At 39.3% G+C, this 13,962-nt stretch overlaps 1 protein-coding gene across 4 annotated transcripts in view; it reads right to left on the bottom strand.

Moving 5' to 3' along the window:
• Nucleotides 1–13,962, bottom strand: part of LOC141264849 (vasoactive intestinal polypeptide receptor-like) — a 273,152-nt gene that overhangs the window by 16,713 nt on the left and 242,477 nt on the right. For all 4 annotated transcript variants that reach the window (XM_073677220.1, XM_073677218.1, XM_073677217.1 and 1 more), the window contains exons 7-10: nucleotides 11,833–11,986; nucleotides 9,447–9,507; nucleotides 5,602–5,671; nucleotides 3,727–3,818 (exon numbers count right to left, since the gene is read on the bottom strand). In XM_073677220.1, coding sequence (XP_073533321.1) covers nucleotides 3,727–3,818; nucleotides 5,602–5,671; nucleotides 9,447–9,507; nucleotides 11,833–11,986 — 377 coding nt within the window. The remainder of the gene's footprint in view (nucleotides 1–3,726; nucleotides 3,819–5,601; nucleotides 5,672–9,446; nucleotides 9,508–11,832; nucleotides 11,987–13,962) is intronic.

The following is a 13,962-nucleotide window of genomic DNA, read 5'->3' as shown; positions in this document are numbered from 1 at the left end:
AGCTGATCCTTCCACATTTCCTCTCTGTTAATGATACAACGTTCTATTGTATTTCCCGACTAACACATTGTCACGATTTCTTTCGCGGCTCCACAGCGCAGCAGGACACTCCGCCGCATTCGTAGCCCACAATAACGGGATGTTTTTATTATTTATTGATAATCCTCCTGGAAACTAAGTGACAACAGAGAACAAAACGCCGCTCATTAGCAGTAACAAGAGTTAATGAGAATACATTTGACAAGTATTTTCCTGGTACACATTCTCGTCCAGCACAAAGGAGCCATCGCATGGTTGAGTTACAGCCGCTCGGCACGAAATGCCGCTGGAAAGATGCCTGCCGGGAGAACTTCTGCCCCAATAAACAAGCTCCACACAAGGCTTCCAGCCGCAGACACACAGAGGCGCATCACATGGAATTTGTCTTAATTAGGAAGCACATCTCGTAAGCGAGCGCCAGGACTGGGCTCCCAAAGAGCAACATTTATGTTCAAAGTCAGTCTAACATGAGACATTTTTTGGAGGAAAGTTTTGCCGGGACAATTCTACAGAGACATTTACAAGTTTAGTCAGTTTGTAAAGACGACTGTAGGTCTCTGGGGATCCTGGTTCACCTTGTGGAGACTTAAAAGGCCAAGTAATGCACTTTGGGAAAAATATGCAAATTAGCTCTCCTCCTGATTGAAGGATAACTGCTTCCTTGTGCCATTCTACCTAATTTGCATATCTATTTTCCCATGGAGCCCTCCTTGATCTGTAAGTCTTCACAAGGATTAACATTACCCTCCTTCTGGTCTCCTCCTTTTGGAGTAAACTCCGGGTTGACTAATAGTCCAAATTATGACTCCAGTCTCTAAAAGATTCATTTTTCACAAATCTATAGTACACATGAAAATAAGAAACGTTGTAATATATCTTATCAGAAAAATCCACTTCTTTCTCCTCCTGGACTTAGCATTTATTCTTAATTCATGGATAAACTCTGTATTCAGTGAAGACCAAATGTTATATTACTGAGATAGGAGATAATGACACTTAGTGCTTTTAAAGCTCTATGGAGAGAGGAGGGGGATGGAACTAGAGGCCGACACAGACATTCTGCTGCAAGTTCTCCTGAAAAGAAAGTTACAGATCTCCACAGAATTTTATGAGCACTAACTGTCATCTCCTATCTCAGTAATGGTAAAGTCTGTTGCTATAGATATAATTGCAAATCTATAAACTATCTTATAGTTATTATAGTGAATACTGAAGCAAGGCTAACACTCTATTAAACTTTACACGACCCTTTAACTTCCTCATTAGCAAACAGGTGATTAAAGAGGATCTTCTAACGGACAGCAGATGCAGTCCCATCCCCAGCTTGCCTAAGAATGCAGAAGGTGACAGATTTATGGCTGATAGAAATAACCTATTACCTCTAGCATCAGCTTTGAACAGAAAAGTAAGCAGATTACTTAAAATCCTTTGTCCTCCTTTTAGAGATTATGATGAATTGAGGTTTTTATGAAAGGCATAGATTTGATAGATATGAAAGTCATATTTTCGGAGTCGTGACAAAAGTAAAGCATTGTCTTACATCACTGGGAGGTGACCATAACACCTTCAAATTAATATCGAAAAGATGGATGATGCTATCCATGCCATGTTTCCTATCTATATAAAAGTAGAATTGTTATGGTAAATATGACAGTAATATCTCCCACCTGGGACCACCAGAATTTGGGAATCTCTTTATTTTCTAAGAGTGAGTTACATCCTATAGTTTTCTGAAGATCAGCCCTGTTGTGAGTCACCGCAGAGGAAGTATGTGGGCGTAACTTGTGTTAATAAAAGCAAATACCGATTTATTATTTTTGTCATTCCTGGGAGATGCAATTTACTGTAGTTTTGTCCGTTGCCTCCCAAAACCGAAGTGCTCCTTTCATAAAATCCAGAGCCAACCCTGCGACATCAGGTTTAGTACATTTCTTCTGTTTATCCTTTTTATTGTATGTAATTGTTTATACTGTATTGTTTTGTCCATTTTGTAACATCTTTGTATATTTTTATAAACAATGCCTACTTTTTGGATTAAATATATAAAATTTAGTAGCTTCGTTCCTCCTACTCTATAAACTGCACCCCTGAAGCCATACGCTACCTGTAACGGATGTCCAATCGTACTGTAAACGATTGGTGGTGGCAGCAAGTAGTTATTTTGTTATTGCGGAGTGGGCAGTAACCGTACCGGGGGATATATATATATATTCCATGTGTTGGAAACAGAGGTGTATATACCATACGCTCATTGTGAGTTCCCCAATAACCGGCCTAGTACTAGTAGTGGAAACAGCCGCGGCCTCGTCCATCACTCGTCAGTCAATTGCGTAATTGTCCTGACGATTGGAGGCGGCGGAGTGTTGCTCCCTGACAAATTGGTGGCAGTGGTGGGATCTGCGTGATCTCTTGTTATCCTTGACATCTGTATTCGCAGAAAAAAGATTCTATCTGTTAATTGAGAACTCGGACAATGAAAGATCAGTCCGGGAGGAGAAAGAAGTGGATTTTTGTGATAAAGTGATATTATTACAAATTTTCTTAGTGTACTATTTTTTTTTTCTTTACACATGATGGTTACTCTTTAAAGTTTGCACAATGACTTACAAAGTAGCTACAGTCCCTCCAATAGGGGGCACTAAACTGCTGTCCACCATCCTAGCACATCCGACCATTCTTGTATATCTACATATGATTAGAAGATCAACTATTACGCTCTAGTTTAAAGGGTTATTCCAAAAATACAACAACTCATGCTCTATTCATAGTGTAGTGAATAACCTGCTGATCGCTGGGGTCCTTCTGCGAAAATGGGGCTCGGGAAGCCCAAGAGCGGGGCTCTGCGGAGCTGAGCATGCTTAGTTTTGGCTCCATTCATTATCAATGGGACTGTTGGAAACAGCCAAGTGTTCTAAGACAGTCCCACAGAAAATGAATGGAGCAGTGAGTGAACATGCTTCAAGATAGAGCTGAACAGCCCCGATCATAGGATCACTGGGGTTCCCTATGGATAGGGATAGCTTCTTTTAGGGGAAATACCCCTTTAAAGAGATCCTCCTTGTATGATCTGCTCTCTGGGTGATCACCAGTCTTGTCAAAGTTATTGTCAAAGTCTGTTCTCTCCAAAGAAATCATTTTGCTGCATAAAAAAATTTGATTTAATTGTTTATTGTGTGATTTTATGTGTGCCGATGACTGAAGTGAAGCAGCAGCTCTTAAGATGAAGCAGCTCTTCCTTCCCCTCTCTCAGCACAACGTCCAGCAATATTAGAAAGGTCAATGATAATTACGATACCTTTGTACTGTAAGACCCCTTTATATAAAAGGCATTTATAAGTGGCAACCCTAAATGCTCACGGAGAGGTAAAAAAAAAAAAAAGAAAAATCCCATCCCCCAATCGGCACAGGACCTGCCGTATTAAAGGTTCTAAAATTACAAAAAGAAGTCTCCTCTCATTTTTTTCTCCAAAAGCAATGCACTTTTACATTTGTGGGCTGCTTCTTAGGTGGAGAAGGTCAAACTGCAATACCAATCATGGCCCATAGACAACGTGGCGCTATTTCCGTAAAAAAAAACAACAACTTTTTCTAACTTTAAGGTGTGTAAAACTTTCCAAATTCTGACTCAAACTGACGCGTTTTGTATACCAGACATACAATATAGTAGAGCAGATGACTGAAACCTACGTGTATTGGCTGTTTTCATTTCTTCCCACATCGGGCGAATGTAATTTTTGAACCAAAATTCGGATGATGCAGATGAAAAGAATGAAATTGACCTAAAAAAAATAAATAAAAAGAGATACATTACTCCAACACAAATCCACAAAAAAGTCTAAGATCTGAAAAAAACAAACAACCCCCCCCCCCCCCAAATCCATAAGCAGTGCAGTAAAACAATGCGAGCAGTCCGTTAGTAACCCGTCTTCTCCGATGGAATTTATTCATGTTTGTATAGCGGGATAGGATGGCAGCCATCTTGGGCCTGACATCAACCTGCTTGGGACTTTGTGTCATACATCGCAAGTATGATGATGTCAAGCCCATAGAACACAGCTATGCGAAACGCAGCAGCCTCAGACAGCGGACAGACGACATGGCGGCTAGAGGTCGGCATTTAGCGAGAACCGTTAATCAGGAGTTACGACAATCATACAAACTGAAGCAATGAAACAACGAAAAATCAAGAACAGATCACAGACAATACAATGTTCCAGGGTGGTAATTATTAAAAGTTACAACCATTACTTAAGAAACAATGTAACACAAAAGAAAAAAAAAATATTAAAAGTTAAAAAATTGTTTCTAAAAACCCCCAAAAAAGTTTCTAGTAAAAAAAAATAAAAAAATTATTTTTGTTCAAATGAAAATGTATCAAATAATAAAAAGAAAAATAAAAAATGCTAATTAAATACTGTTCTTTTCTATATACACATATGTGTCCAATAAAAGAAAGTTATTTTTTCATTAACAGTTTTGAACTTTCTAGATTTTTCCGAAGCGGTTTCCTCTATATTTATGGAGAAATTAGATGACAATCAATAATTTTATTAGGTGACAAACACCTGATTTTTTCCAGACCCCTTAAAAGAAGCAAATCCAGCAGGTTAACCCTTTAGAAGCGCGGCCATGTTGGTTGCTCTGACCGCAGAGGACGACTCAAGAACTGTTGATTCTAATCTTTTATTTATTTATTTTTTTTAAAGAAACAATTCAGGGAAAACTGATACATTGTATTATGTCTGAAGCAGAGGCCGAGGGGGCGGAGCATGAGACAATGAGAACGTCAATGTGTCATGCTCCGCCCCCTCAGACATGATACAATGTAACACACAGTGTTCCAAGTCATGTGACGGCTCCATTGTAATAAAAGACAATGGAGAAACTTTACTATAGCCTCTTATTATGGATCCCTTCGCTAAACGAGAAACTGCAACTTTCTGGATCAAATTTATTAAAGTTTCCCCTCTCTACATAATATATTTACCCAACTCATTACATGTTAGACCCACAGCACTTAATGTCATCCTAAGACAACACTTCTCGGTCATGTTCTCTGGCAGCTTGGTGACATCGTATCATAGATAGAAGCTCAGATCAACCAATCAGCTTTGATTTTTCTTGCACAGGACACAAGATTCAATGATACTATGATAACACTAAACTGCCAGAGCACAGGGACGGGAAGTGTTGTCATGGGGACATGTGGAAAGAAGGTATTTTTTTTAAAGATTCATGGGCACTATGATAAGTACTTATTTTTTTCAGTTAATAAATATTATGGTAATTGGATCTTAAAGGGGTCTGGGGACTTAAGTCTCGGAAGACAACTAACATTTGACTGGTGGAGGTCTGACCAATGAAACCCTGACAATAGCAGAAGACAGGGCTGCAGCAATGCAGTAGGTGCCATCACCGGACAGGCACAGCAGCTCCTCCATATGGCACTGCTACTCTATAGACTATGCACCATAAGCCTAAATTCATACCATTTCATGCACAAAGAGTTAATTATAAGGTATTTTTATAATAGGTTAATAGAAGTAATGTAAAATACTTTACCGAAATAGAGACCAAAATGGGACCTCGGATGATCCACCACCATATCGGGGATTCAATGGTGTCCCAACACCTGTAAAAAAAAAAAAAAAATCATAAAGATCAGCGCTGATAAAATCTCTGGTCTAAAAAGTGGAATTGGAAAAATTGCGCAGAATGAAGTTTTCCGCCTCCTTTTTGATCTGTTACAGAAGGAGCAATTGACCAGCGGCGAGGAAGAAAAGAAGGAAGGTCAAACGTGGTGATGTGTGATACAGTTTCACTTTTCAAGTTTTTGCTGCATTTTTGTAAAATTGACAAGAAATCATTTCCAGTCTTTTTAATGAAGAGATGCAAGAAAAATTCATGAAAAATTGCCATAGAAATGTGCCAAAAATACACCATGAAAGTATACACAAAAAGCTGTGTTCAGATGTGCGGTGCAGTGGTATTTGCTAAACTTTTCCCCAATATTGTGTACGTAATTATTTTGTGTTCACACATTTTGGACACATTGCACTTTTTTTTAGTAAAGTCACAGCATGATGAAACTACAAGATAATTGTGACAAGTGAACACAGTCTGTGCAATCAAATATGTAGAAAGGCAAAAAAAAAAAAATGGAGCCAAGAGTGCATGAACGAACACAGACTTTACAGTTAAATACTATGAAGAACACACAAATCTAAAAACTTCATACGTGAATACCACCTTTACAATGAAATACTACAAAGATCACACAAGTAAAAGCTAAACACAGCCTGTACAGTGAAATACTGTGAATAACACACAAAATAAAAAACTGCATGTGAACACAGCCTTTACAGTCAAATACTAAAAAGAACACACAACTGAAAGCTGCATACTAGAACACAGCCTCTACAGTTAAATATTATGAAGAGTACACACAACTAAAAAGTGTACACATGAACACAGCCTTTACAACCAAATATGTAAAAAAAGCAAAGAAATACTGCAGCCAAAACGACACAAGTGAACACAGCCTTGACAGTTAAATACTATAAAGAACACAACTAAACACTGCATACAAGGACACAGCCTTTACAGTTAAATACTATAAAGAACACAGAAACTAAACACTGCATACAAGAACACAGCCTTTACAGTTAAATACTATAAAGAACACAGAAACTAAACACTGCATACAAGAACACAGCCTTTACAGTTAAATACTATAAAGAACACAGAAACTAAACACTGCATACAAGAACACAGCCTTTACAGCTAAATACTATAAAGAACACAGAAACTAAACACTGCAAACAAGAACACAGCCTTTACAGTTAAATACAATAAAGGACACCCAACTAAACACTGCATACAAGAACACAGCCTTTACAGTTAAATACTATAAAGAACACAGAAACTAAACACGGCATACAAGAACACAGCCTTTACAGTTAAATACTATAAAGAACACAGAAACTAAACACTGCAAACAAGAACACAGCCTTTACAGTTAAATACTATAAAGAACACAGAAACTAAACACTGCATACAAGAACACAGCCTTTACAGTTAAATACTATAAAGAACACAACTAAACACTGCAAACAAGAACACAGCCTTGACAGTTAAATACTATAAAGAACACAGAAACTAAACACTGCATACAAGAACACAGCCTTTACAGTTAAATACTATAAAGAACACAACTAAACACCACATACAAGAACACAGCCTTGACAGTTAAATACTATAAAGAACACAGAAACTAAACACTGCATACAAGAACACAGCCTTTACAGTTAAATACTATAAAGAACACAACTAAACACTGCATACAAGGACACAGCCTTGACAGTTAAATACTATAAAGAACACAGAAACTAAACACTGCATACAAGAACACAGCCTTCACAGTTAAATACTATAAAGAACACAACTAAACACTGCATACAAGAACACAGCCTTGACAGTTAAATACTATAAAGAACACACAACTAAAACACTGCATACAAGGACACAGCCTTTACAGTTAAATACTATAAAGAACATACAACTAAACACGGCATACAAGAACACAGCCTTTACAGTTAAATACTATAAAGAACACAACTAAACACTGCATACAAGAACACAGCCTTGACAGTTAAATACTATAAAGAACACAGAAACTAAACACTGCATACAAGAACACAGCCTTTACAGTTAAATACTATAAAGAACACAACTAAACACTGCATACAAGAACACAGCCTTGACGGTTAAATACTATAAAGAACACAGAAACTAAACACTGCATACAACAACACAGCCTTTACAGTTAAATACTATAAAGAACACAGAAACTAAACACTGCATACAAGAACACAGCCTTCACAGTTAAATACTATAAAGAACACAACTAAACACTGCATACAAGGACACAGCCTTTACAGTTAAATACTATAAAGAACACAGAAACTAAACACTGCATACAAGAACACAGCCTTTACAGTTAAATACTATAAAGAACACAACTAAACACTGCAAACAAGAACACAGCCTTGACAGTTAAATACTATAAAGAACACAGAAACTAAACACTGCATACAAGAACACAGCCTTTACAGTTAAATACTATAAAGAACACAACTAAACACCACATACAAGAACACAGCCTTGACAGTTAAATACTATAAAGAACACAGAAACTAAACACTGCATACAAGAACACAGCCTTTACAGTTAAATACTATAAAGAACACAACTAAACACTGCATACAAGGACACAGCCTTGACAGTTAAATACTATAAAGAACACAGAAACTAAACACTGCATACAAGAACACAGCCTTCACAGTTAAATACTATAAAGAACACAACTAAACACTGCATACAAGAACACAGCCTTGACAGTTAAATACTATAAAGAACACACAACTAAAACACTGCATACAAGGACACAGCCTTTACAGTTAAATACTATAAAGAACATACAACTAAACACGGCATACAAGAACACAGCCTTTACAGTTAAATACTATAAAGAACACAACTAAACACTGCATACAAGAACACAGCCTTGACAGTTAAATACTATAAAGAACACAGAAACTAAACACTGCATACAAGAACACAGCCTTTACAGTTAAATACTATAAAGAACACAACTAAACACTGCATACAAGAACACAGCCTTGACGGTTAAATACTATAAAGAACACAGAAACTAAACACTGCATACAACAACACAGCCTTTACAGTTAAATACTATAAAGAACACAGAAACTAAACACTGCATACAAGAACACAGCCTTCACAGTTAAATACTATAAAGAACACAACTAAACACTGCATACAAGGACACAGCCTTTACAGTTAAATACTATAAAGAACATACAACTAAACACTACATACAAGAACACAGCCTTTACAGCATTCAGCAAGCATAGTATATGTCAGACACGTTCTGCAAGGAAAATGAACTCTTTAAAGGGTCTTTCCATGATTACAATCTTGATCAGATCGGTGGGGTTCAGCTCCTTGCACTCCCGCCTATCAGCAGGCGGCAGCACTTTATGGTTTACATCTCCGTATAGGCTCAGCACAGTATTTTTGGCAGTGGCTAAGCTCATCACCGGGGGTGCCGTGAGTCAGACCCCCCCTAAAGAATACATCACAGATTTTTAGTCCAGATTAACCCATTTAAAGGGAACCAATCGCCGGTATACAATGAGAGTTCCACACCTACAAAAGTCCATTTTGCATTTTTTTCAGAAATTTGGGATTGTACAGCATTTTTGTCTGTAGGAATAGGCTGGCTTCTGAGGTCCGATTGGTATTTTTGGAAGCGTCTCGTTTATAGACCTGGTGACGGGTTCCCTTTAAGTCATACCTCATCGGTACATTTCGGCTTTTCTTACCCACTGTCATCATAATATATCCTGGTGAACGTCCAAGCTGTGATGAATACGGTCGGGGCTCCTATGGAAGGAAAGAAAGATGTTCAAGCGATCAAAGAGAAATTCATTTGGAGAAAAATACTGTTATATATCTATTGATTTAGTGCCAGGGATAATTTGTCGAAGGTCACAGAGCCGGCGGGAGTTCATCCTGGCAGAGATTGAACATATTGATTTGGAAATCCAGACTATTCACGGGACTTAACTATTCCATTTTCTCCCTGATGCTCCTACACGTTCCCAATAAGAGAAGGGCGACCTTTTATCTCCGCGCTATATTGTGGTCTCTGACAATACTTAGGAGCGTTTAGTTAATTAATTTCCCAGTAATAAGATTGGTTCACGTGCAGAAAGGAAGAGGAGCTGAAGTTGCTGAGCGCCAATCTATCACTCTCTCTACTGCGTGGCATGTATAATGATGCTTCCCAACAGTTCCAGAGGATCCTGAAAAAAGGGAGACCATCCAGACTTCTTGAAGAGCCCACAAGTCGACAGAATCTGCCCCAAACCTCCTGGAAACCAGCGATTACGATAGGTTTCTTCATCCAAAAAGTGGGGATCATGGAGCGGAGAGGCGGGGGTGCGGCATGGAGATGTTTGGTGGGGCCATGACTTCAGTAAAGGGGAGCCAAAGAATGAGCATCTGCTTATGGCTGATCCTTACCATGGAAAGCTGGCGAGTATGTTTATAATAACGATGTCTAATGTGGCAAAGGGGTGTGACTACTACCTCTGCCCCTCCCACTGACACACCCCTGAGAGATTCAAAGCAACCAATGAAATCATTGCTTTCAAGCACCTGAATCATTGCTAAAAAATATTACAAAACTCCTTCCCTAGAGGGAGGAGCACAGCCATGGTTAATCTCATCACTTTGGCTAGTAGGTGGCAAACATTTTCTGGGAAATGTATAGTAAGAATATGTTCACACATGGTGTTTTTTTATGCAGATTTTAAAGGGTTATTCCAACAAAAAATCAAGTATAAGGGATTACTACTTGCTCATTGCTAGGGGGTCCAGTCGATGCGACCCCAAGAACGAGGCTTTGCAGCTTCAACCTGATATGAGTGGTAGTGCACAAGTGCGGCCTCTGCTCCATTCATCGTCTATGGGACTGTCAAGTCAGGCCATCACATAGGCAATGATATGAGCAAAGGCAGCACTTGTCCACTTCCTCTCCGTTCAGGACAGAACTGCAGAGCCCTGATCTCGGGGTCGCTGAGGTTCGCACCAGTCAGACCCCCAAGTGGTCAGCTAGTAATCTGATTATTTTTTTAGGAATAAATGTTTAATATCTGCATGAACTAAAAACCACTGTGTGAACATGTTCTAATTATGCAGTTTCCCAGGAAAGAGGCAGAAATTTTAGCCACTGATTAGCCAAAGCAGTGAGACCAACCATGGCTGCGCTCCTCCCTTTCTGAGCCATAGGACAGGGGAGAGCTTGATCTTTTGGGTAAAAAAACCTTGTAAACATAAATTCCGCATAATAACGCATCACAAAACAATTTTTTATTTTTTTTTGTGCAGCAGAAATCAGTGTTTTGCTTCTCATTTCTTACATATTCAGCATGGAAAATGCGAGAACGACAATGGAGCTAATCCGGGTGGGGATCCGAGACAAATCCAAGCGGCGTCCACAGGTTATCACACAAACATAACTGGGACGATGTCAGAAATGCGTTAGTCTCGTCTGGATTTTAGATACCAGAATGGAATAAAGCCTGGGAATTTATTTGGATTTTTTTTCGGCTCCTGCTTCTCCCTATACACAGGGGTAAGAAATTAGAGCTATTTCTGAATCCCGGCCCCATAATAAAGGGCCCTTTTTTATTTTTTTACAACTGGGCTCTCTCTTCTGTGAATGACACCGACTACACAAAAAAAAAAGAAAAAAGAAAAACAAAATAATATCAAAAACAAAATATATTCCATAAACGCAATGCTTGTTACATTTTGCTTCAGTAATATGGTGAACACGTGGATCACAACTAATTAATTTACCAATAATTGCACCATAATTCAGCTGTTTCCATTATTCCGAGAAGCCTCTGAACCATTACTGTGGAAATGTTATTACCGTGGGGTTGAGGTCAGGACTATCACTCTACAGACTGACAAGTAACAGAATATTATTTCTAGTGTCTTGGTTATGGGCGAGCAGGGGTTTGCATTTGGGATCGTCTGAAGTTTAAAATGTTCCTACAAAAAGGAGCCCATAAGTGATGTCCAATCGTTGGGGGGCAATACTACAGAAATTTTTGTCATGGGCTAAATAACATCCAAAAATTTTCGATATTCTAAAACTTTCCTGGACAGTAAAAAGGATAAAATTATGCAGCTTACCCCATCCGATCAAGATGTACCACCAGAAATACTTTCTTTCCGAGAAGAAAGAGATGACCAAGAGGGTATGAAGGTAGAGACCTTCCACCAGGAGCCAAAAAAAGTTGGCCATGATGCAGTATTGGAAGAAGACTATCGCGGCTTTACATCCAGCCTGGAAATGAAATATTGTACAAGATCAAAAACACAAATGATAAGAAAAAGTATAATTATACTCTAAAGCTACAAATGTGTGGCCGTACTGAACCCCGGTAGTCTACGTGGACCTTGCAACAAGGTTTAAAAGTGACCAAACACCTCCAATAACGAGGCATTTGGACACCAGTTAATTTTTCCCACAGGCATACAAATTTGGCATGTCCAATGGAAAGAGGAGAAGCCATAACCAGACCCCTTCCCGTCAGAACAAAGGACTGGACATGCTGAAATCCAGCAAGCCCAACCCTCCTAGCTTACAACATCTGATGGAGAAAGTCCAACAACCCAATACACATTAGTTGGCCTGGCGGGTTTCTCTGTCATTCTTAAAAGCCAAAGAATGGTCACCCAGGATTATCTGGTAGACACAGAAAAATCTCATTCATTTCTTTAAACCTTTTTTTTTTAAAGCTAAGAAGGAAAATCATAGCAGTCCACCATCTATCCAACGAGGACAAGTCCAAGCAAGTGTTCCACTATTCTGGACTTACTGGAGTGTGAGATGGGAGTACTGAGCAGAGTAGCTGGGAATCCGCTAAGAAGAGATGATGAAACACTTACTAGAAAGCAGCAGTGTACACATGTGGTCAAAATTGTTGGTACCCCTCGTTTAATGAAAGAAAAACGCACAATGGTCACAGAAATAACTTGAATCTGACAAAAGTAATAATGAATTAAAAATCTATGAAAATGAACAAATGAAAGTCAGACATTGCTTTTCAACCCTGCTTCTACTGCAATCAAACGATTCCTGTAACTGTCAATGAGACTTCTGCGCCTCTCGACAGGTATTTTGGCCGACTCCTCATGAGCAAACTGCTCCAGTTGTCTCGTGGTTGAAGGTTGCCTTCTCCAGACGTCATGTTTCAGCTCTTTCCACAGATGCTCAATAGGATTTAGGTCAGGGCTCATAGAAGCCACTTCAGAATAGTCCAATGTTTTCCTCTTAGCCATTCTTGGGTGTTTGTAGCTCTGTGTTTTGGGTCATTATCCTGTTGCAAGACCCATGACCTGCGACTGAGACCAAGCTTTCTGACACTGGGCAGCACATTTCTCTCTAGAATCCCTTGATAGTCTTGAGATTTCATTGTACCCTGCACAGATTCAAGACACCCTGTGCCAGATGCAGCAAAGCAGCCCCAGAACATAACAGAGCCTCCTCCATGTTTCACAGTAGGGACAGTGTTCTTTTCTTGATATGCTTCATTTTCATATGTGAACATAGAGCTGATGTGCCTTGCCAAAAACTTCCATTTTTGTCTCATCTGTCCATAGGACATTCTCCCAGAAGCTTTGTGGCTTGTCAACATGTAGTTTGGCAAATTCCAGTTGGACTTTTTTATGATTTTTTTTCAACAATGGTGTTCTCCTTGGTCGTCTCCCATGAAGTCCACTTTGGATCAAACAACGACGGATGGTGAGATCTGACACTGATGTTCCTTGAGCTTGAAGTTCACCTTTAATCTCTTTAGAAGTTTTCCTGGGCTCTTTTGCTACCATTCGTATTATCCGTCTCTTTGATTTGTCATCAATTTTCCTCCTGCGGCCACTTCCAGGGAGGTTGGCTAAATTTCTGAATAATATGTGCAACTGTAGTCACAGGAACATCAAGCTGCTTGGAGATGGTCTTATAACCTTTACCTTTAACATGCTGGTCTATAATTTTCTTTCTAATCTCCTGAGACAACTCTTTCCTTCGCTTCCTCTGGTCCATGTTGAGTGTGGTACACATGTAGCACCCCGAGGACTCGGCTGCTACAGGGGTATTGCACCTCGAACCAGAGGTGTGGTATTTCACTCCCGGGTAAGGATAGAGCGTGGAACTGAGCTCAGATAGCTGCATGCACTACACTCACCCCATTTCCGGGGGACAGAACAACGGTACTCCCACCAGATAGTTGTGCAGGTACGACAGCGTCTGTCCCTGACTGG

This window comes from Phyllobates terribilis, unplaced genomic scaffold, assembly GCF_046119375.1.
Source record: "Phyllobates terribilis strain yellow unplaced genomic scaffold, ASM4611937v1 Scaffold_4__5_contigs__length_816908805, whole genome shotgun sequence".
NCBI classification, from domain to species: domain Eukaryota; kingdom Metazoa; phylum Chordata; class Amphibia; order Anura; family Dendrobatidae; genus Phyllobates; species Phyllobates terribilis.
The sequence above is the reverse complement of the archived record's forward strand: the minus strand, read 5'-3'. Positions and strand labels throughout refer to the sequence as shown.